The sequence below is a fragment of the Melozone crissalis genome, unplaced genomic scaffold (assembly GCF_028551555.1).
Source record: "Melozone crissalis strain CALT ecotype California unplaced genomic scaffold, PUWL_Pcris_2 ptg000381l_1, whole genome shotgun sequence".
Classification (NCBI taxonomy): Eukaryota; Metazoa; Chordata; class Aves; order Passeriformes; family Passerellidae; genus Melozone; species Melozone crissalis.
In genome coordinates, this window is record NW_026536122.1 from 23,394 (window position 1) to 45,392 (window position 21,999).

Genomic DNA, 21,999 nt, shown 5'->3' on the forward strand with positions numbered 1-21,999 from the left:
GCTTGGTGTGAAAAGCCAGGTCTGTGCTGACGGAGCCTGCCCTGAAATGGAAAATGGAAATCCCTTCCCTCTGAGTTGTTATAATTTGAAATTAAGGGGGTCTCAGGTAAAGATATGGGAGCAGGAATAAGAGTTTGTCTTGGTTTGGGAAGAATGGTTGTGCTGAGGAGGGCAGGAGCCTGCCCTGAAAGGGAGAATGGAAACCCTCCCCTCATCCAAATTGCTATAAATTTTATATTAAAAGTGTGAGAGCAGGAATAACAGATTGTCTTGGTTTGGGAAGAATGGTTGTGCTGAGGAGGGCAGGAGCCTGCCCTGAAAGGGAGAATGGAAACCCTCCCCTCATCCAAATTGCTATAAATTTTATATTAAAAGTGTGAGAGCAGGAATAACAGATTGTCTTGGTTTGGGAAGAATGGTTGTGCTGAGGGAGCCTCCCCTGAAATGGAAAATGGAAATCCCTTCCCTCTGAATTGTTGTAAATTTGAAATTAAGGGGGTCTCAAGCAAACATGTGGGAGCAGGAAATAACAGTTGGTCTGGCTTTGGAAAGAGGTGTGTGCTAAAGAAGGCAGGAGCCTCCCCTGAAATGGAGAATGGAAACCCTCCCCTCATCTAAATTGCTATAAATTTTATATTAAAAATATGGGAGCAGGAATAACAGTTTGGCTCAGTTTGGAAAGCCAGGTGTGTGCTAAAGAAGGGAGGAGCCTGCCCTGAAATGGGAAATGTAAACCCTCCCTCTGAATTGTTATAATTTGAGATTAAGGAGATCTCAGGTAAAGATATGGGAGCAGGAATAACAGCTTGTCTCAGTTTGGAAAGTCAGGTGTGTGCTGAGGAGGCAGGAGCCATCCCCGGAATGGGAAATGGAAACCCTCTCCATCTGAATTGTTGTAAATTTAAAATTAAGGGCTCTCAGGCAAAAATGTGGGAGCAGGAATAAGGGTTTTTATTGGTTTGGATATGAGGTACCCCCTCTCAGGTGTGTGCTGAGGAAGGCAGGAGCCATCCCTGGAATGGAGAATGGAAACCCTCCCCTCATCGGAATTGCTATAAATTTTATATTAAAAATATGGGAGCCGGAATAACAGATTATTATAACTCTGAAATTAAGATTATTATAAAATTATTATAAATTATTATAAATCCAAATTATTATAAATCTGAAATTAAGGAGGTCTCAGGCAAAAATGTGGGAGCAGGAATAACAGTTTGTCTTGGTTAGAAAAGACAGGTGTGTGCTGAGGAGGGCAGGAACCTCCCCTAAAATGGAGAATGGAAACCCTCTCCCTCTGAATTGTTGTAAATTTGAAATTAAGGAGGTCTGAGGCAAAAATGTGGGAGCAGGAATAACAGTTTTTATTGGTTTGGATATGAGGTACCCCCTCTCAGGTGTGTGCTGAGGAAGGCAGGAGCCATCCCTGAAATGGAGAATGGAAACCCTCCCCTCATCTAAATTGCTATAAATTTTATATTAAAAATATGGGAGCAGGAATAACAGTTTGGCTCAGTTTGGAAAGAATGGTGTGTGCTGAGGAGGGCTGGAGCCTCCCCTGAAATGGAAAATGTAACCGCCTCCCTCTGAATTGTTACAATTTGAAATTAAGGAGGTCTCAGGTAAAGATATGGGAGCAGGAATAACAGCTTGTCTCAGTTTGGAAAGTCAGGTGTGTGCTGAGGAGGGCAGGAGCCTGCCCTGAAATGGAGAATGTAAACCCTCCCCTCATCAGAATTGCTATAAATTTTATATTAAAAATACGGGAGCCGGAGTAACAGATTGTCTTGGTTTGGAAAGAATGGTGTGTGCTAAGGATGGCAGGAACCTCCTCTGAAATGGAGAATGGAAACCCTCTCCCTCTGAATTGTTGTAAATTTGAAATTAAGGGCTCTCAGGCAAAAATGTGGGAGCAGGAATAACAGTTTGTCTTGGCTTGGAAAGAATGGTGTGTGCTGAGGAGGGCAGGAGCCTCCCCTGAAATGGAAAATAGAAACCCTCTCCCTCCAAATTATTATAAATCTGAAATTAAGGAGGTCTCAGGCAAAAATGTGGGAGCAGGAATAACCGTTTGTCTTGGTTAGAAAAGACAAGTGTGTGCTAAGGATGGCAGGAACCTCCTCTGAAATGGAAAATGTAAACCCCCTCCCTCTGAATTGTTGTAAATTTGAATTTAAGGGGCTCTCAGGTGTGGTGGCGTTCACAGGAGTCCCAGGAGGAGGGAAGAGATGAGAATCTTGACTCCATGTTCCAGAAGGTTGATTTATTATTTTATGATATAGATTATATTCAAAGAAAACGATATATTAAAACTACGCTAAAAGAATAAAAACAAAACAAAATTAAAAGAACCCACAAACAAACAAAAATAAAATAAACAATGCAGTGATACAAACCAACCCTGCCTTCTAAGGTGGCTGAGCTATCTTGGGTGTGTAGATCTCCAAAAGGTGATGAGACCTGGCTCAAGTAGATCCTTATGTCAGTGGAGTTTGGTTTTTATCCCCTCTTGCACCTAGCTTGGTTTTCTCTATAAAAAGCTTTGTTATTTTGCCTTTTCTTAAAACCTTTTTGTTTCCAGCACCACCACAGAAGCCATCCTGCTGATTTTGTGCCTTCTGAGGTGGCAGAGCTACCTTGGGTGTGTAGATCTCCAAGAGCTGATGAGACCTGGCTCAAGGAGACCCTTACACAGTAGAGTTTGGGTTTTTCCCCCTCTTGCCCAAACTCAGTTTTTCTCTATAAGGAGCTTTGTTATTTTGCCTTTCATTAAAACCTTTTTGTTTCCAGCACCACCACAGCAGCCACCCAGCTGATTTTATCCATCTGAGGTAGCTGAGCTCTCTTGATCTCCAGGAGCTTGTGAGACCTGGCTGAGGAGAGCCGTGTGTCCCTGTCCCTGTCCCTGTCCCCTCATGTCGCTGTCCCTGTCCCAGTCCCGGCAGGTGAACCGTGCGGACAAGAGGGAGGTCAGGGAGGCCAACAAGTATTTCTTCATCGAGTCCTGCATCGCGCTCTTCGTCTCCTTCATCATCAACATCTTCGTGGTCACCGTCTTCGCCGAGGCCTTCTTCGACAAGACCAACGCCAACGTGGTGGGTGGCACTGGGACAGACTGGGAGGGACTGGGATGGACTGGGATGGACTGGGAGGGACTGGGAGCTGCTATGGGATGGACTGGGATGGATTGGCACGGGCTGGGACGGACTGGCATGAATTGGGATGGGCTGAGAGGGACTGGGAGTGGGCTGAGATGGACTGGGACAGACTGGGATGGATTGGCATGGACTGGGACGGGCTGGGATGGGCTGAGAGGGACTGGGATGGACTGGGATGGACTGGGAGGGACTGGGATGGACTGGCATGGACTTGGAGCTGCTATGGGAGGGACTGGGATGGGCTGGGAGGGACTGGGAGGGGCTGGGATGGACTGAGAGGGACTGGGAGTGGGCTGAGATGGACTGGGACAGACTGGGATGGATTGGCACGGGCTGGGACGGGCTGGGATGGATTGGCATGGACTGGCATGGACTGGGAAGGACTGGGAGGGACTGGGATGGACTGGCATAGACTGGCATGGACTTGGAGCTGCTATGGGAGGGACTGGGATGGGCTGGGAGGGACTGGGATGGATTGGCACGGGCTGGGATGGACTGGCATGGATTGGCATGGACTGGGAAGGACTGGGAGCTGCAGTGGGATGGACTGGCATGGGCTGGGCCAGGCTGGGAGGGACTGGGACGGACTGGGAGCTGCTATGGGATGGACTGGGACGAACTGGGATGGACTGGCATGGATTGGGATAGATTGGGATGGACTGGCATGGACTGGCATGCACTGGGACAGACTGGCATGGATTGGCATGGACTGGGATGGACTGGCATGAACTGGCATGGACTGGGATGGATTGGCATGCACTGGGACAGACTGGCATGGACTGGCATGGGTTTAACAGCTGTGTGGAGGTGACACCTGGGGACATGGTCAGTGGTGGCCTTGGCAGGGCTGAGATCACTGCTGGCCCCAGTGCTCCCAGAGGGGTTTCCATGCCAGCCCTGTCCCTCATGCCACCCCTGTGTGCCCCTCAGAGCCAGGTCTGTGCCAACTCCAGCAGCCCCCACTCCTCGCTGTTCCCCAACAACACCGACACCCTGGAGGTGGACATCTACAAAGGGGTGAGTGTCCCTGGGGGACAGCCTGGGGACAGCTTGGGGACAGCCCTGGGACCCTGGCTGGGATCCCTGTGGGGACAGCTTGGGGACAGCCCTGGGACCCTGGGGGGACAGCCTGGGGACAGCTTGGGGACAGCCCTGGGACCCTGGCTGGGATCCCTGTGGGGCACAGTGACCCTGTCTGGTGTCCTCATGGGGTGACACCATGTCCAGGACAGTCCAGTGACCCTGTCTGGTGTTCCCAGGGTGACCCTGTCTGGTGTCCCCTGGTATCCCCAGTGACCCTGTCTGGTGTCCCCAGGGTGTCCCCAATGTCCCTGTCTGGTGTCCCAGTGACCCTGCCTGGTATCTCCAGGATGTCCCCAGTGTCCTTGTCTGGTGTCCCCTGGTATCCCCGGTGTCCCTGTCTGGTGTCCCCAGGGTGTCCCAGTGTCCCTGCCTGGTGTCCCAGGGTGTCCCCAGTGTCCCTGTCTGGTGTCCCCAGGTGTCCCAGTGTCCCTGCCTGGTGTCCCAGGGTGTCCCCAGTGTCCCTGTCTGTTGTCCCCAATGTCCCTGCCTGGTGTCCCCCGCAGCTCCTGCACAAGCCGGGCACCCTGTCACCCTTACCGGGCTCCCCAAGGGCAGGGTGGGGGTGGGGAGCCCCCAGGGGTTCCCCGCTTTTACTCCTGGGTGTAAGTGCCCCCCCCGGGCTGACAGAGCCGCCCCTCCCCCGCAGGGCGTGGTCCTGGGCTGCTACTTCGGCCCCGCCGCGCTCTACATCTGGGCCATCGGCATCCTGGCGGCCGGGCAGAGCTCCACCATGACGGGCACCTACTCGGGCCAGTTCGTCATGGAGGTAACGCGCTACTCGCTCCTTACTCGTGCCTTACTCGCTCCTTACTCATGCCTTACTCGCCCCTTATGCACTCTTTACTCACTCCGTACTCTGGGTTCCGTACTCCTTGCTCCTTGTCATCCTTGTTCTGTACTCCATAGTCCTTACTCACTCCTTACTCGTGCCTTACTCGCTCCTTACTCATGCCTTACTCGCTCCCTATGCACTCCTTACTCACTCCGTACTCTGGGTTCCGTACTCCTTGCTCCTTGTTGTCCTTATTCTGTACTCCATAGTCCTTACTCACTCTTTACTTGTGCCTTACTCGCTCCTTACTCATGCCTTACTCGCTCCTTATGCACTTCTTACTCCTTACTCTGGGTTCCGTACTCCTTGCTCCTTGTTGTCCTTATTCTGTACTCCATAGTCCTTACTCACTCTTTACTCTGGGTTCCATACTCCTTACTTCCTGTTGTCCTTATTCCTTACTCCACGCTCCTTACTCCCTCCTTAGGAGGTAACACAGGTCCTCCTCCCTCCTTACTCCCTCCTTACTCTGGGTTCTGTACTCCTTGCTCCCTGGCATCCTTCTTCCTTACTCCATGCTCGTCACTCCTTACTCCCCCCTTAGAAGGTAACGCAGCTCCTCCTCCCTCCTTACTCACACCTTACTCCCTCCTTGCTCCTCTGCAGGGGTTCCTGAACCTGCGCTGGTCGCGCTTTGCGCGGGTGCTGCTCACACCTTACTCACACCTTACTCACACTTTACTCCCTGGTTACTCCCCGCAGGGGTTCCTGAACCTGCGCTGGTCGCGCTTTGCGCGGGTGCTGCTCACACCTTACTCACACCTTACTCACACTTTACTCCCTGGTTACTCCCCGCAGGGGTTCCTGAACCTGCGCTGGTCGCGCTTTGCGCGGGTGCTGCTCACACCTTACTCACACCTTACTCACACTTTACTCCCTGGTTACTCCCCGCAGGGGTTCCTGAACCTGCGCTGGTCGCGCTTTGCGCGGGTGCTGCTCACACCTTACTCACACCTTACTCACACCTTACTCACACTTTTCTCCCTGGTTACTCCCCGCAGGGGTTCCTGAACCTGCGCTGGTCGCGCTTTGCGCGGGTGCTGCTCACGCGCTCCATCGCCATCACCCCCACGCTGTTCGTGGCCATCTTCCAGGACGTGGAGCACCTGACGGGCATGAACGACTTCCTGAACGTCCTCATGAGCCTCCAGGTGAGCAGAATTGGGGTTCAGGGGCTCCTGAACGTCCTCATGAGCCTCCAGGTGAGCAGAATTGGGGTTCAGGGGCTCCTCAACGTCCTCAGGAGCCTCCAGGTGAGCAGGGTTGGGGTTCATGAACCTCATGAGCCTCCAGGTGAGCAAAATCAGGGTTCCTGAATGTCCTCATGGGCCTCCAGGTGAGCGGACTTGGTGTTCAGGGGCTTCAGGTGAGCGGGGTCAGGGTTTCTGAGCCTCCAGGTGAGCGAGATTTGGGTTCATGAACCTCAGGAGCCTCCAGGTGAGCAGGGTTGGGGTTCAGGGGCTCCAGGTGAGCAGGGTTGGGGTTCAGGGGTTCCTCAACGTCCTCAGGAGCCTCCAGGTGAGCGGGGTTGGGGTTCCTGAGCCTTCAGGTGAGCGGGGTCAGGGTTCCTCAATGTCCTCAGGAACCTCCAGGTGAGCAGAGTTGGGGTTCAGGAGCTCCAGGTGAGCAGGGTTGGCGTTCAGGAGCTCCAGGTGAGCGGGGCCCATGGGTGGGCTGGGGTGGGTGCTGAGTTGGGTGTTGAGATGGATGTTGGGTGGGTGTTGGGTGGGTGTTGGGGTGTTGGGTGGGTGTTGGGGTGTCAGGTGGGTGTCAAGTGGGTGTTGGGTGGGTGTTGGGGGTGTTGGGTGTTGGGGTGTTGGGATGGGTGTCAGGTGGGTGTTGGGGGTGTCGGGTGGGTGTTGGGGGTGTTGGGTGTTGGGGGTGTCAGGTGGGTGTCAGGTGGGTGTTGGGGTGTCAGGTGGGTGTTGGGGTGTCAGGTGGGTGTCAGGTGGGTGTTGGGGTGTTGGGTGTTGGGGTGTTGGGGTGTCAGGTGGGTGTCAGGTGGGTGTTGGGTGTTGGGGTGGGTGTTGGGGTGTCAGGTGGGTGTCAGGTGGGTGTTGGGGTGTCAGGTGGGTGTTGGGGTCCCTCCCCCCAGCCCCAGCCGGGTCAGGTCCATCCCCTCCCCCCGCTCCGTTCCCAGCTCCCATTCGCGCTGATCCCGGTGCTCACCTTCACCAGCCTGCCCAGCGTCATGCACGACTTCGCCAACGGCCTGTGAGTACCTGGGCACGCCTGGCACACCTGCCCCTCACCTGGGCACACCTGCCCCTCAGCTGGGCACGCCTGGCACACCTGCCCCTCACCTGGGCACACCTGCCCCTCACCTGGGCACGCCTGGGCATGCCTGCCCCTCACCTGGGCACGCTTGGGCACGCCTCGGCACGCCTGCCCCCTCACCTGGGCATGCCTGGGCACACCTGGGCTCACCTGGGCACACCTGCCACTCACCTGGGCATGCCTGAGCATTCCTGTCCCTCACCTGGGCACACCTGGGCATGCCTGGGCACACCTGGGCATGCTTTCCCTTCACCTGGGCACGCCCTCCCTTCACCTGGGCACACCTGGGCATGTTTTCCCCTTGTCTGGGCACACCTGGGCACCCCTGGCCCTCACCTGGGTACACCTGGGCACACCTGGGAACACCTGCCCTTCACCTGGGCATGCCTGGGCACACCTGGGCATGCCTGACCCTCACCTGGGCACACCTGGGCATGCCTGGGCACACCTGCCCTTCACCTGGGCACACCTGTCCCCTCACCTGGGCACACCTGGGCACACCTGGCACACCTGGGCTCACCCTCCCCTCACCTGGGCACACCTGAGCACACTCGCCCCTCACCCGGTGCATCTCCACGCCTGGGTACATCTAGGCACGACTTCCCCTCACCTGGGCACACCTGGGCCTGTCTGGGCACCTCTTCCTCTCACCTGGGCACCCCTGTGCCCCCCTGCCCCCCCTGCTGACCCCGGTGTGCCCGGTGCAGGTTCTGGCGCGTGGCCGGGGGGCTGCTGATCCTGCTCATCTGCGGCATCAACATGTACTTCGTGGTGGCGTATGTGATGGCGCTGCACAGCCTGGCACTGTACATCGGGGCCGCCCTGCTCAGCGTCCTCTACCTGGCATTCGTGGCCTACCTGGTGAGTCACCGCCCGGGCACGGCCTGGGCACGGCCTGGGCACAGCTGGGGACAGCTGGGGACAGCCTGGATATGGCCTGGGCACAGCTGGGGACAGCCTGGGCATGGCCTGGGCACAGCTGGGGACAGCCTGGGCACCCCTGGGCTTCACCTGGGTACCTTCTGGGGACAGCCTGGGCACCACCTGGGGACAGCCTGGACACCACCAGGCACCACCTGGGAACAACCTGGGCACCCCCTGGGCACCCCTGGGCTTCACCTGGGTACCTTCTGGGGACAACCTGGGTATTGCCTGGGCACCTCCTGGGTACCCCCTAGGCACCACCTGGGCACCACCAGGGCACCCCTGGGCACCCATTGGGCTTCACCTGGGGACAGCCTGGGCACCCCCTGGGCATCCCTGCCCTCACCTGGGCATCACCCGGGCACCGCCGGGGCATTGCCTGGGAACCACCTGGGCCCCCCCCTGGGCACCCACCTGGGGACAACCTGGGCATGGCCTGGGCACAGCTGGGCACCCCTGGGAACCCCTGGGCACCCTCTGGGCACACCTGGGCACTGCCTGGGCACCACCTGTGTGCGACCCTTGGGACTGTCCCCTCCCTGCTCAGCTCCATGTCACTGTCACCTGTGTGTGACACCTGGGACTGTCCCCTCATCTCCATGTCACCTGTGTGTTACTCTTGGGACTGTCCCCTCATCTCCATGTCACCTGTGTGTGACACCTGGGACTGTCCCCCCAGCTCCTGGCACCTCTGTGTGTGACCCCTGGGATTGTCCCCTCCCCGCTCAGCTCCATGTCACTGTCACCTGTGTTACTCTTGGGACTGTCCCCTCATCTCCGTGTTACCTGTGTGCGACCCTTGGGACTGTCCCCTGCCTTCTCAGCTCTGTCATGTGTGTGTGACCCCTGGGATTGTCCCCTCCCCGCTCAGCTCCATGTCACTGTCACCTGTGTTACTCTTGGGACTGTCCCCTCATCTCCGTGTCACCTGTGTGTGACACCTGGGACTGTCCCCTCATCTCCGTGTCACCTGTGTGCGACCCTTGGGACTGTCCCCTCATCTCCGTGTCACCTGTGTGTGACACCTGGGACTGTCCCCTGCTCCTCCCCACCCTGCCCTTTGCCCTCAGCTCCTTGGGTGGCACCTGGGGGCTGATCCCTCTAATGTACAACCTCCTTTTAATGTTTCATTCTTCGGGAATTTAGGGCGTTTTCCCCATTTCTGAGGTGTTTGAGAGGTTCAGACTCCCCAGAACACCTGATCCCAAAGATTCCCCTCTAATGTATATCCCTCCCTTTTCATTTTTCATTATTATGGGATTTAGGGGTTTTTTCCCCATTTCTGAGGTGCTTGAGAGGTTCAGACTCCCCAGAACACAGGATCCCAAAGATTCCCCTCTAATTTATGACCCTCCCTTTTAATTTTTCATTATTATGGAATTTAGGAGTTTCCCCATTTCTGAGGTACCTGAGAGGTTCAGACTTCCCAGAACATCTGATCCCAAAGATTCCCCTTTAATGTATATCCCTGCCCTTTAAATTTTAATTCTTATGGGATTTAGGGGTTTTTTCCCATTTCTGAGGTGCTTGAGAGGTTCAGACTTCCCAGAACACCTGATCCCAAAGATTCCCTCTAATGGATAACCCTGCCCTTTAAATTTTAATTCTTATGGGATTTAGGGTTTTTTTTTCCCCATTTCTGAGGTGCTTGAGAGGTTCAGACTCCCTGATACACCTGATACCAAACATTCCCCTCTATTGTACAACCCTCTCTTTAAATTTTAATTCTTATGGGATTTAGGGGTTTTTTTCCCATTTCTGAGGTGCTTGAGAGGTTCAGACTCCCAAGAACACAGGATCCCAAAGATGCCCCTCTAATGTACAACCCTCTCTTTAATTCTTTTAATTCTTATGGAATTTAGGGGTTTTTTCTTCCCCATTGTTTCTTTCATCTCTCAATGTCTAATTTCATTTATCAGACATTTTATTTCAATGTGAAATTTTCATTTACCAGCAAACCTAAAGTTTATTTGTAAAAGCAAATCTCGTTTTCCATTCGTCAATCAGTGGAATCCTTCCCATGGTTTCTTTCATCTCCCAGTTTTATCTCCCAACACACCCAGAGCTGGTTTGGAAACACAAATCTGATTTTTCTCTCAGTCCCCCCTGTGGTGGGTTCACAGGAGGAGGGAAGAGATGAGAATCTTGACTCCATGTCTCAAAAGGCTGATTTATTCTTTTATGATATATATTATATTAAAATATAAAATATTATATATTATATATATTATTATTCTATATAAAAATGATCTATTAAACCTATACTAAAAGAATAGAGAAAGGATTTCATCAGAAGGCAGGAAAGGAAAGGAAAGGAAAGGAAAGGAAAGGAAAGGAAAGGAAAGGAATAAAATAAAATAAAATAAAATAAAATAAAATAAAATAAAATAAAATAAAATCTTGTGACTGACCAGAGAGTCCGAGCCAGCTGACTGTGATTGGCCATTAATTAAAAACAATTAACATGAGCCAATCCCAGATGCTCCTGTTGCATTCCACAGCAGCAGATAATCAATGTTTGCATTTTGTTCCCGAGGCCTCTCAGCTTCTCAGGAGGAAAAATCCCAAGGAAAGGAATTTTCATAAAATGTGTCTGTGACACCCCCCTGCTGTCCCCTCCTGTCCCCTCGTGTCCCTCACTGTCCCCTCCCGTCCCCTCCTGTCCCTCACTGTCCCCTCCTGTCCCTCCTATCCCTGCTGTCCCCTCATGTCCCCTCCCGCCCTCTCCTGTCCCTCCTGTCCCCTCACTGTCCGTGATTGTCCCGTCCTGTCCCCGCTGTCCCTGACTGTCCCCTCTCTGTCCCTTCTGTCCCCTCACTGTCCCGCTGTCCCCTCCTGTCCCCTCTTGTCCCTGTCAGTCCCCTCCTGTCCCTCCTGTCCCCTCCTGTCCCCAGTGTCTCCTGCTGTTCCTGAGTGTCCCTGACTGTCCCCTCGTGTCCCCGCAGAGCTGGCTGTGCCTGGTGGCCCTGGGCGCCTCCTTCCTGGCCTGCGGCAGCACGGTAAGCGTCACCCGGACCCTGCACCTGGAGCAGCCGCCCTGCCACCCCCCCAAGTAGCCAAAGAGGGGGGACCGGACCCCCAGAGCCACCCTGGGGACACGGACGGAGCCGCTTGGGGACATTCGGGGCATCGGGGACACGGCCACGAGGACACGGAGCACACGGAGCCCTCGGGGCAGGGCTGGCCCTGCTGCACCCCAAAACATCCCTGGGGGGGTGGGGACACACCTGGGGGGGACAGGAGCAACCTGAGTCACACCTGGGGGGACACACCTGCGTGGGGACACATCTGGGGGTGACACAGGAGCAACCTGAGCCACACCTGGGTGGGGACACACCTGGGGGTGACACAGGGAACAGCCTGAGCCCCCCCGGATGGGAGCCACACCTGGGGGGTCACACCTGGAGGGGACAGGAGCAGCCTGGGTCACACCTGGGGGGGACACAACCAGCCCTGAGCCCCCCCTGGATGGGACACATGGAACAGCCTGAGCCCCCCCGGATGGGAGCCACACCTGGGGGGTCACACCTGGGGGTGGCAGGAGCAGCCTGGGTCACACCTGCGGGGGTGGGGACACACCTGGGGGTGGCAGGAGCAGCCTGGGTCACACCTGCGGGGGTGGGGACACACCTGGGGGTGGCAGGAGCAGCCTGACCCCCCCTGGATGGGCCAGGAGCAGCCTGAGCCCCCCCCGTTCTCCCTGGAACCCCAAATTCCTCCTCCCAGCGCCCCTGACCCCCCCGTAGCACCAACCCCGAACTCCAGGAACTGCTCTGGAACTCAATAAGCTAAAAAAGCCCAAAGTCCCCAAAATCCCCTCCTGGTGGCACTTGGGGACGCTGCTGGCACCAGGGGTGGCACCACGGCTGGGCTGCCCCGGGCTGAGCAGATCCGGTACTTTCCACTGGCATTAATTATTTTATTAATTAATTCTGGTATCACTACTGGCTTTAAAACACTTCCCATTGCCATGAGGAAGGGAAAGCTGAAAATTAATTAATTAATCAATTATTTAATTAATTCTGGTATCACTACTGGCTTTTAAAACACTTCCCACTCCCATGAGCATGGGAAAACTGAGCATTAATTATTTTATTAATTAATTCAATTATCACTACTGACTCTAAAACTCTTCCCATTGCCATGAGCATGGGAAAGCTGAAAGCTAATGAATTAATTAAATAAATAATTATTTATTTAATTAATTCTGGTATCACTACTGGCTTTTAAACACTTCCCAGTGCTATGAGGATGGGACAGCTGAGCATTAATTATTTTATTAATTAATTCTGGTATCACTAGTGGCTTTAAAACACTTCCCACTCCCATGAGCATGGGAAAACTGAGCATTAATTATTTTATTAATTAGTTCTGGTATCACTAGTGGCTTTAAAACACTTCCCACTCCATGAGCATGGGAAAACTGAGCATTAATTATTTTATTAATTAATTCTGGTATCACTAGTGGCTTTAAAACACTTCCACTGCCATGAGCATGGGAAAACGAAAAACTAATTAATTAATTATTAATTAATTCTGGTATCACTGCTGGCTTTTAAAATACTTCCCGTTGCCATGAGAATGTGAAAGCTGAGCATTAATTATGTAATTAATTAATTCTGTTATCACTGCTGGCTTTTAAAACATTTCCCACTCTCATGAGGATGGGAAAAGGTGAGCATTAATTATTTTATTAATTAATTCTGACGTCATTACTGACTTCAAAACGCTTCCCATTTTCCAATGAGCATGGGAAAGCTGAGCGTTAATTATTTAATTAATTAATTCTGGTATCACTACCGACTTTCCTGGCCCCGTGGGGGATTTTGGGGTCACAAATGGTTATTTATGATTTTGTGATTGATTCTCTGTGATCCACGGAAATGCCCTTGGAGCTCTCAGGGATAACTCAGATCAGGCTCCGAGGCTTTTCCAGGTTTTTCTTTGCTGCTCCCTCCTGTCCTGGCTTTGCTTCCCTCCCCTCGTCCCCTTTTTGTGGGTTTGGGAAGGGGCTGGGCCAGGAGTGGCGCCTGAGTGGGGCCAGGGCACCCCTTGGGTCCCCCGGGGCTGTTTTGGGGTGCCATCCTCCCTCTGGGGGTGCATTTGGATCTCTGAATCATGGAGATCGGGTGGGGAAAGCTCAGATTGGGGTTTCTTTAGGGGAAATTCCCTTTTCTGCCCAGCTGGAGCTGCAGCAGAGCTCAGTGGGGTCAGACCCCAAAGTGCTTCATGGACCTGCAGGATGGGGCCCCAAAACCTCTCCTGGGGCCCCAAAACCTCTCATGGGGCCCCAAAACCTCTCATAGGGCCCCAAAACCTCTCATGGGGCCCCCAAAACCTCTCCTGGGGCTCCAAAACCTCTCATGGGGTTCCAAAACCTCTCATGGGGCCCCAAAACCTCTCCTGGAGCCCCAAACCCCTCCTGGGGCCAGGGCAGGGGGCTCCAGCCTGGCTCCAATCCCAAATGAACCCAGAGAGTTCCAATCCCAAATAAACCCAGCCCTATCTCCTGGCTCCATCCCAATCCTGCTTTATTTGGATTCCTGGCTCCATCCAGCCCTGGATTATTTGGGATTCCTGAGTCCATCCTGGTTTATTTGGGATTCCTGAGTCCATTTTTGGTTTATTTGGGATTCCCGAGTCCATCCCTGTTTTATTTGGGATTCCTGGCTCCATCCCAGCCCTGGTTTATTTGAGATTGCTGTCTCCATCCCAGTCCTATTTTATTTGGGATTCTTGAGTCCATCCCTGGTTTATTTGGGATTCCTGAGTCCATTTCTGGTTTATTTGGGATTCCTGGCTCCATCCCTGTTTTATTTGGGATTCCTGGCTCCATCCCTGCTTTATTTGGGATAATAAAACGGATCCATCCCTCACTGCCCACTGGCATTTCCCTGCTCTCCCAGCTCCAGGCAGGGAATTCGGTCTGAAATAAAATCCCTGCAGTGCCCAGCTCTGGGGAGGGTTTGGGATCTGATTTGGGATCTGGGAGGGTTTTATCCATCCCTCATCCATCCCTCATCCATCCCCACCAGCTCTGGGGAGGGTTTTGGGATTTGGGATCTGCTTTGGGATCTGCTCAGGGGAATTTCCATGTCCTGTCCCAGCCCTGGAGCAGTCAGGGCAGCCCCTCCTGCTCTGAAATAAAATCCCTGCAGTGCCCAGCTCTGGGGAAGGTTTGGGATTTGGGATCTGCTGGGGTTTATCCATCCCCACCAGCTCTGGGGACTCTTTGGCATCTGGTTTGGGATCTGCTTTGGGATCTGGTTTGGGATCTGCTCAGGGAATTCCTTCCCTTCCATGAGCAAACCCAGTTCCTGTCCCAGCACTGGAGCTCCTGTGGGTTTTCTCTGAAATAAAATCCCTGCAGTGTCCAGCTCTGGGCACTCTTTGGGATCTGGTTTAGGGTCTGGTTTAGGATCTGCTGGTTGGTTTAGGGTCTGGTGAGGTTTTCTCCATCCCCACCAGCTCTGGGCAATGTTTTGGGATCTGGTTTAGGATCTGGTTTAGGATCTGCTGGGGGTTTATCCATCCCCCACCAGCTCTGGGGATTCTTTGGGATCTGGTTTGGGATCTGGTTTGGGATCTGCTGGGGGTTTCTCCATCCCCACCAGCTCTGGGCAGCGTTTGGGATCTGGTTTGGGATCTGGTTTGGGATCTCTGGGGTTTCTCCATCCCCACCAGCTCTGGGTCCTTCCCTGGTGCCCAGGGGTGAAGGTGCCAACGCTCAGAGCCCGGCAGGAAAATTCCCCTTGAATTTGGGGCAGGATCAGATCCCTCCTCCCCCCCTTCCCCAAACCCACAGCACTCCCTGACCATAATTCTCATTTTTCCCGTCGTTATCCCAGAACTCCAGCAGGATTTAACCCTTTAATGGACATTTGTGGGTTTTATCCCATTCCCACTCCACGAGCTCTGGGATTTGTGGCCTGGGGGGGACGAGGGGCTGGACCAGGGGTGGATTTGGGATTTGGGATTCTGCTGTACCTCCACCCTGGGTTGGGAATTCTGGCTTGGGAGGGCCCAGCCGAGCCCTGGCTGTGAGTGGAGCCTCCCCTCTGCACTAATTTGGGATTTTTGGTTGTACAAACCCCATTAAAACGTGGAGAACTTTTCCAACTCGGCTTCCTTGGGTCATTTTTTGGGGCTGGTGCTGGGACAGAGCCCCCCACGCTCTGGAGCTCTGGGGTTGTTCCCTTTTCCCAGCCTGGGAACGAAACTCGAGATCATTTTAGTTCTGACTTCAAATAAAAAATGGATTTTACTTCAAATAAAAGTGGATTTTACTTCAAGGCCTTTGGGGACAGTAATGGAAAGGTGCCCACAAAATTCCACCCCCACAGGGGTGAGGACATTTTTATTGATTTTAGGAATGAAATAATTAATAAAAGCACAATTAGGAGGAGAGGTGTTGATGGAATTCTCTCTCCTTTGGAATCCTCCCTTGGCTCCTCCAGGAGCTGATCCTGGGCCTTGGAGCTCTGGGATTTTTGTGTTTCTGCCCAGGGAAAGGCCATGGAAAAAAAACACTGGAAAATGAATTATTAATGGAACAGGCCAATAACACAGAGCCACAAACACACCTGCAAAAAGTACAGGCAAAAAATACAGGAGGGGAAAAATACAAAAAGAGGGAAAAAAGGGAAAATTCAGAATGGATCAGGGGGAGCTGGGGCTCGTCCCTGTCCCCTGAACGGGCTCAGGGGTCCCTCACATCCCTTCCCGTGGGAATTCCTTCTGTGGGATCGGGGCTCGGCTCCTTCATCCCGCCCTGCCCAGGCCAGACCCACCAAAAACCCCAAATTCCCCATTTTTTCCTGCTTTTTGCCCCATTTTTCCTGCTTTTTTGCCCGTTTTTTCCTGCTTTTTGCCCCATTTTTCCTGCTTTTTGCCCATTTTTTCCTGCTTCTGCCGCTGCAGAGCCTCGCCTGTGCTCAGCCCGGTTCAGCCCCATCCCGAGGGGTTCATTGTGTCATCACTGCTAATTAGGGCTCAGCCACGCCCCGAAGTTAATTAAGCTCGCTCGGTTAATTGGGAATGCAAAGGGCGGGGGCCGTTCGGAGCCCTGGGCGGGGCTGGGCCGAGATCTGCCCCAATTAACAGCGGGATCGGCCCCAATTAGCGCCGATCCTGCTGCTCTCTGCTAATTAATGAGCGCGGGTGACCCGTGGGGCCGCCTCGGCTCCCGCCCGGTCTGGTTAAACCGGGCTTGGTTAAACTGGGCCTGGTTAAACTGGGCTTGGTTAAACTGGGCTTGGTTAAACCGGGCCCAACTGGGGCTTCCTTAAACCGGGATCATTTAAAGCCTGCCCTGCTCAGGCTCATTAAATTGGGCTCACATCGGCTTCATTAAACCAGGCTTAATTCAGGCGTTGTTAAACCCGCCTCAATTTAAGCTTCATTAAACCCACCTCAACTTGGGCTTTGTTAAACCAGGCTCAGTTCGGGCTTCATTAAATTGTGGCTTTGTTAAACCAGGCTCAGTTTGGGCTTCATTAAATCGTGGCTTTGTTAACCCGGCCTCCATTCTGTCTTCCTTACCTGGGCTTCACTTGGGCTTTGTTAAACCGGGCTGAGCTCGGGCTTCCTTCAACCACCTCGGGCTTCCTTCTGCTCTCTTTGGCTCTTCCTTAAGCCAGGCTTAATTAAACCCCCGGCATTCATGGTTGCCTTCCCCAGTTAATCCCCAGCATTAATTGTTGCCCTCCCCAATTAACCCCCGGCATTAATGGTTGCCCTCCCCAATTAATCCCCGGCATTAATTGTTGCCTTCCCCAATTAACCCCCGGCATTAATGGTTGCCTTCCCCCAATTAACCCCCGGCATTAATTGTTGCCTTCCCCCCCCAGGGCCGCCTGGGCTTCGCCGCCCGCCCCGAGCTCTTCCTCCTCGGCCACGTCGGTTCCGACCCGTCCGTGCCCCAGGTGACCCCGGAGCCCGCGGACCCCCGGGACCCCCAGGACCCCCCGGTGTGGGGGGACGGACCCCCGGGACCCCCCCAGGACCCCGAGCCCCGGGCGGGCGGCGGAGCGGAGTGGGACAGCGGGAGCAGGAGGACACCTGGGGACACCTGAGCCAGCTTTGGGGACACCCAGGACAGACTTGGGGACACCCGGGCCGGCTTTGGGGACACTTCAGCCAGACTTGGGGACACTCAGACCAGCTCTGGGGACATCTGAGCCAGCCTTGAGGACAACTGGGCCACTCCTGGGGACACCTGGGACAGCCCTCGGACACCGGGCCGGCTTTGGGGACACCTGGGATGGTCTTGGGGACACCTGAGCCAGCCATGGGGGCACCTGGGCCAGCCTTGGGGACACTCAGACCGGCCTTGGGGACACCCAGGCCAGCCTTGGGGACACTTGGGCCAGCTCTGGGGACACTGGGCTGGTCTTGGGGACACCCGAGCCAGTCCTGGGGGTTTTCCCTGATTCAGGAATTTTCCATTTGGGATTTCCCAGATTTTCACTCAGGTCACTCCAGCAGGATTTTGCTCCTCGGGGGTTTTTTTCCCTAACTGGGGAATGTTCCAGTTGGGATTTCCCAATAAAATTAAAGCCAGGTTTAACTCCCAAGAAAATGAAAGCCAGGTTTAGTTCCCAAGAAAAGCCAGGACTTTGCTCCTTGGGTTAATTCGGGAATTCTCCATTTGGGATTTCCTGGATTTCCACTCCAGTCATTTCAGCAGGACTTTGCTCTTTGGGGTTTTCCCTAATTTGGGAGTGTTCCAATTGGGATTTCCCAATAAAATTAAAGCCAGGTTTAATTCCCAAGAAAAGCCAGGTTTGCTGCCAGGCTCAGCTTTGGGGACAGAGGCGTTCCCAGCGTTTCCAGCAGTTCTGGGGTTTTCCAGAACCCCAAATCCCCCCTCAGGGAGGTTCGAGGGCAGCAGCTCCCATAAAACCCAGCAGGATTCCCACCGGGAATTTCCCTCTCTGCAGCTTTCAGATTAGAAATGAAAAATTGAGAAATAAAAATGGTTTTAGAAATAAAACTTTGGCTGCCCAGGAATTTTCCCCTTTTCCCAGGAATTCCATCAATTCCCGGTTCCCCATCCCCCAAACACCGGGGGTGGCTCCAGGGTGGGGCCGGGTCCCTTTGGGGTTCGCTGGGATTGAGTTTGGGGGACCCCAAAACCCCATTTGGGAGGGGGTCACGGTACTGGGGGCTGGGCTGGGGGGTTTGGGGTCACGGTGCTGGGGATTTGGGGGGGGAGGGGCACTGGGGGTTGGGGTGGTGGCACTTGGGGGTTTGGGATCATGGCACTGGGGGTTTGGGGTCACAGCACTGGGACATTTGGGGTCACAGTACTGGGAGCTCTGGGCTGGTGGCACTGGGGGATTTGGGATTACGGCACTCCGGGAGGATTTAGGGTCACAGCACTGGGAGATTTGGGGTCACAGTACTGGGAGCTCTGGGGGATTTGGGATTTCAGCAGTGGGGATTTGGGGTGGTGGCACTGGGGGGTTTGGGGTGGTGGCACTTGGGGGTTTGGGATCATGGCACTGGGGGTTTGGGGTCACAGCACTCTGGAAGGATTTAGGGTCACAGCACTGGGAGATTGGGGTCACAGTACTGGGAGCTCTGGGGGGATTTGGATTTCGGCAGTAGGGATTTGGGGGTGGTGGCACTGGGGGGCTTGGGATCATGGCACTGGGGGTTTGGGGTCACACACTGGGGGGGGGGGCTGGGGTATGGCACTGGGGGGATTTGGGGTGGCCCCACTGGGGGGGGTTTGGGGGATTTGAGGTGGTGGTCCCACGGATGTGGGGAGGCTGGGGTGGTGACACTGAGGGGTTTGGGATGGTGCCGCCAGGGGGTCTGAGGTCACGGCACTGGGGGATTTGGGTTGTGGCACTGGGGACTTGTGGCCACAGACTGGGGGATTTGGGGTGGCCCCACTGGAGGGTTTGGGGTCACGACACAGGCAGGGTCTGGGGTGGTGGCACTGGGGGATGTGGGGTGGTGGCACTGGGGGTTTGGGGTGGCTCCACTGGGGGGTTTGGGGTCACAGAACTGGGAAGGATTTGGACTGGTGGCATGGGTGGGTTTGCCGGCACTGCGGGGTTTGGGGTCACACACTGGGGGATTTGGGGTGGTGGCACTGGGAGGTTTAGGTGGTCCCACTGGGGGGTTTGGGATCATGGCACATGGGGGGTCTGGGGTCACAGCACTGGGGGGGTTTGGTGGCACTGGGGGATTTGAGGTCACAGCACTGGGGGATTTGGGGTCACACACTGGGGGATTTGGGATGGCAGCACTGGGGATTTGGGGTGGTGGCACTGGGGGACTTGGGGAGGGCAGCGCTGGGGGGTTTGGGGTCATGGCACCGGGGGGTTTGGGGGATTTGGGGTGGTGGCACTGGGGGGTTTGGGATCATGGTACTGGAGGATTCGGGGTGACGGCACCGGGGGGGATCTGGGGTGGTGGCACTGGGGGTTTGGGTTGCAGCGCTGGGGGGCAGTACAGGGGGCTGGGGCGGTGGCACTGGGGGTTTGGGGGTGGCAGCGCTGGGAGGGCTGGGGTGGGGGGTCTAGTGGTTTTGGGGTCACAGCACTGGCGGGGGTTTGGGGGTGGCAGCACTGGGGGGTTTGGCGGCACTGGGAGCTCTGGGGTCGCAGCACTGGGGGTTTGGAGCCACGGTGCTGGGGGGTCTGGGGTCACAGCCCTGGGGGGGTTTGGCGGCACTGGCGGGTTTGGGGTCACAGCACCGGGGGTTTGGGGTCCGGGGCCCCCCGAGCACGGACACGCTGGTTCAGCCCCTGGCGCTGCCGGGATCCGCTCGGGGGGGGGCCCAGGAGAGGGTGAGGGGGAATTTTGGGATCCCCTGGACGGGGCTGCACCCCCCGACCCATCCCCGCCTTCACTACACCCGCCTATGACGTCATGCACCAGCAGCCAATGGTGAGGCAGAGGGGGGTGGGTGGGGCTGCGGTTTGAGGTGCCCGGATGTTGGTGGGGGCGGGGCCTCGTCCGACCCCCAGTCCGGTCCCAGCCCAGTCCCAATCCAATCCCAGTCCAGTCCCGGTCCAATCCCAGTCCGGTTCCAGTCCAGTCCTGCCCTGTCCCAGTCCGGTCCCTCTCCGCCCCCAGTCCAGTTCCAGTCCTCTCCCAGTCCAGTTTTGTCCAGTTCCAGTCCTGTCCAATCGCAGCCCAGTCCCAGTTTGCTCCCAGCCCAGCACTCCCAGTCCCACCAGTCCAGTTCCAGTCCCTCCCAGTCCGCCCCAGTTTCCCGCTGGCCGCTCCCAGTCCAGTTCTGTCCAGTTTCAATCCGCCCCCAGTCTGATCCCAGTCCGCCCCCAGTCTGGTCCGAGTCCACTCCCTCCCAGTCCGCCCCAGTTTCCCTCTGGCTGCTCCCAGTCCCTCCCAGTCCCTCCCAGTCCGCCCCAGTTTCCCTCTGGCTGCTCCCAGTCCCTCCCAGTCCGCCCCAGTTTCCCGCTGCCAACGCCCGGACGCTGCCGCTCCCCGCGTCCAATCCCCAGTTTGTCCCAGTTTGTCCCAGTTTGTCCCAGTTTGTCCCAGTTTGTCCCAGTTATCTCCGGAACTGGGGCTGGCGCCGCTCCGGAACCAGTTTGGTTCCGTAATGGAAAAGAATTAAAAATACCCCAGAACTGGGCGGGGATTCCTCTTTTTTTCCTGCAGATTTTCCTTTAAATAACTCCAAAACCCAAGGAAAAAAAAAATCCTATGTGGAAAAGGGAAAACCGGAGGGATTTGGGTGAAGAAAGAGGAAATTGGGGTGAAAGATGAGGAGGTTTGAGGTGAAATAGGCGGGATTTATTTGGGGGAAAATGGGAATTTTGGGGAAACCAAAGGCATTTGGAAGTGGGTGGGATTTGAGGTGAATTAGGTGGAAATGGGGTGAAAAAAGAAGAAATTGTGGGTGGAAACGGGAGACATTTGGGTGAGGGTTTGGAATTTGAGGTGAAATAGGTGGAAATGGATGAAAAAGAAGAAATTTGGGGTGATTTAGGTGGAAATGTGATAAAAAATAAGAAATTTGGGTTAGGGTTTGGAATTTGAGGTGAAATAGGTGGAAACAAAAAATAAGAAATTTGGGTTAGGGTTTGGAATTTGAGGTGAATCAGGTGGAAATGGAATGAAAAAAAGAATTGTGGGTAGAAACGGGAGAAATTTGGGTCAGGGTTTGGAATTTGAGTGAATTAGGTAGAAACAATTAAAAAAGAAGAAATTTGGGTTAGGGTTAGGAATTAGGGGTGAATTAGGAAGAAATGCGATGAAAAAAGAAGAAACTTGGGTTAGGAATTTAAGGCGAATTAGGTGAAACTGTGATTAAAAAACAGGAATTTGGGTTAGGGTTCGGAATTAGGGGTGAATTAGGTGGAAATGGAATGAAAAATAAGGAATTTGGGGTGGAAACGGGAGGAATTTTGGGTTCCTGCTCATAAATCCTGGGGAAAAGGGATTATTTTTCTAATTTAACCAAATTAATTTCACAACATTGAGCGCGCAAAAGCGGCTGAAGAGAGCCCCGCCCACTCACAACACATGGGCGTGGTTTGTCACAGCCACGCCCATTTGGTGTAAGGGGCGTGGCTTCCCTGCCCCTCCCCTCACGGAGCTCCGCGCGAAGTAAACACAACCACGCCCCGCCCCTTTCCCCGCCCATCCAATCCGCGCCCTCCGCCCGTTTCAAGTCCCCCCTAGCCCCGCCCCCTCCCCGCGCCCGTCCCACAGCGGCGGCGCCGGCCCCGCCCCGGGGGCGCC

At 54.8% G+C, this 21,999-nt stretch overlaps 1 protein-coding gene across 1 annotated transcript in view; it reads left to right on the top strand.

Annotated features, from left to right (window-relative positions):
- Positions 1–17,464, top strand: part of LOC128950042 (natural resistance-associated macrophage protein 2-like) — a 38,114-nt gene extending 20,650 nt beyond the window's left edge. The window contains exons 9-16 of the mRNA XM_054294914.1: positions 2,934–3,092; positions 4,086–4,172; positions 4,885–5,004; positions 6,072–6,221; positions 7,211–7,284; positions 8,055–8,208; positions 11,217–11,270; positions 17,121–17,464. Of these exons, the coding sequence (XP_054150889.1) occupies positions 2,934–3,092; positions 4,086–4,172; positions 4,885–5,004; positions 6,072–6,221; positions 7,211–7,284; positions 8,055–8,208; positions 11,217–11,270; positions 17,121–17,345 (1,023 nt within the window). The 3' untranslated portion in view covers positions 17,346–17,464. The remainder of the gene's footprint in view (positions 1–2,933; positions 3,093–4,085; positions 4,173–4,884; positions 5,005–6,071; positions 6,222–7,210; positions 7,285–8,054; positions 8,209–11,216; positions 11,271–17,120) is intronic.
- The last annotated feature ends 4,535 nt before the right edge of the window (positions 17,465–21,999 follow it).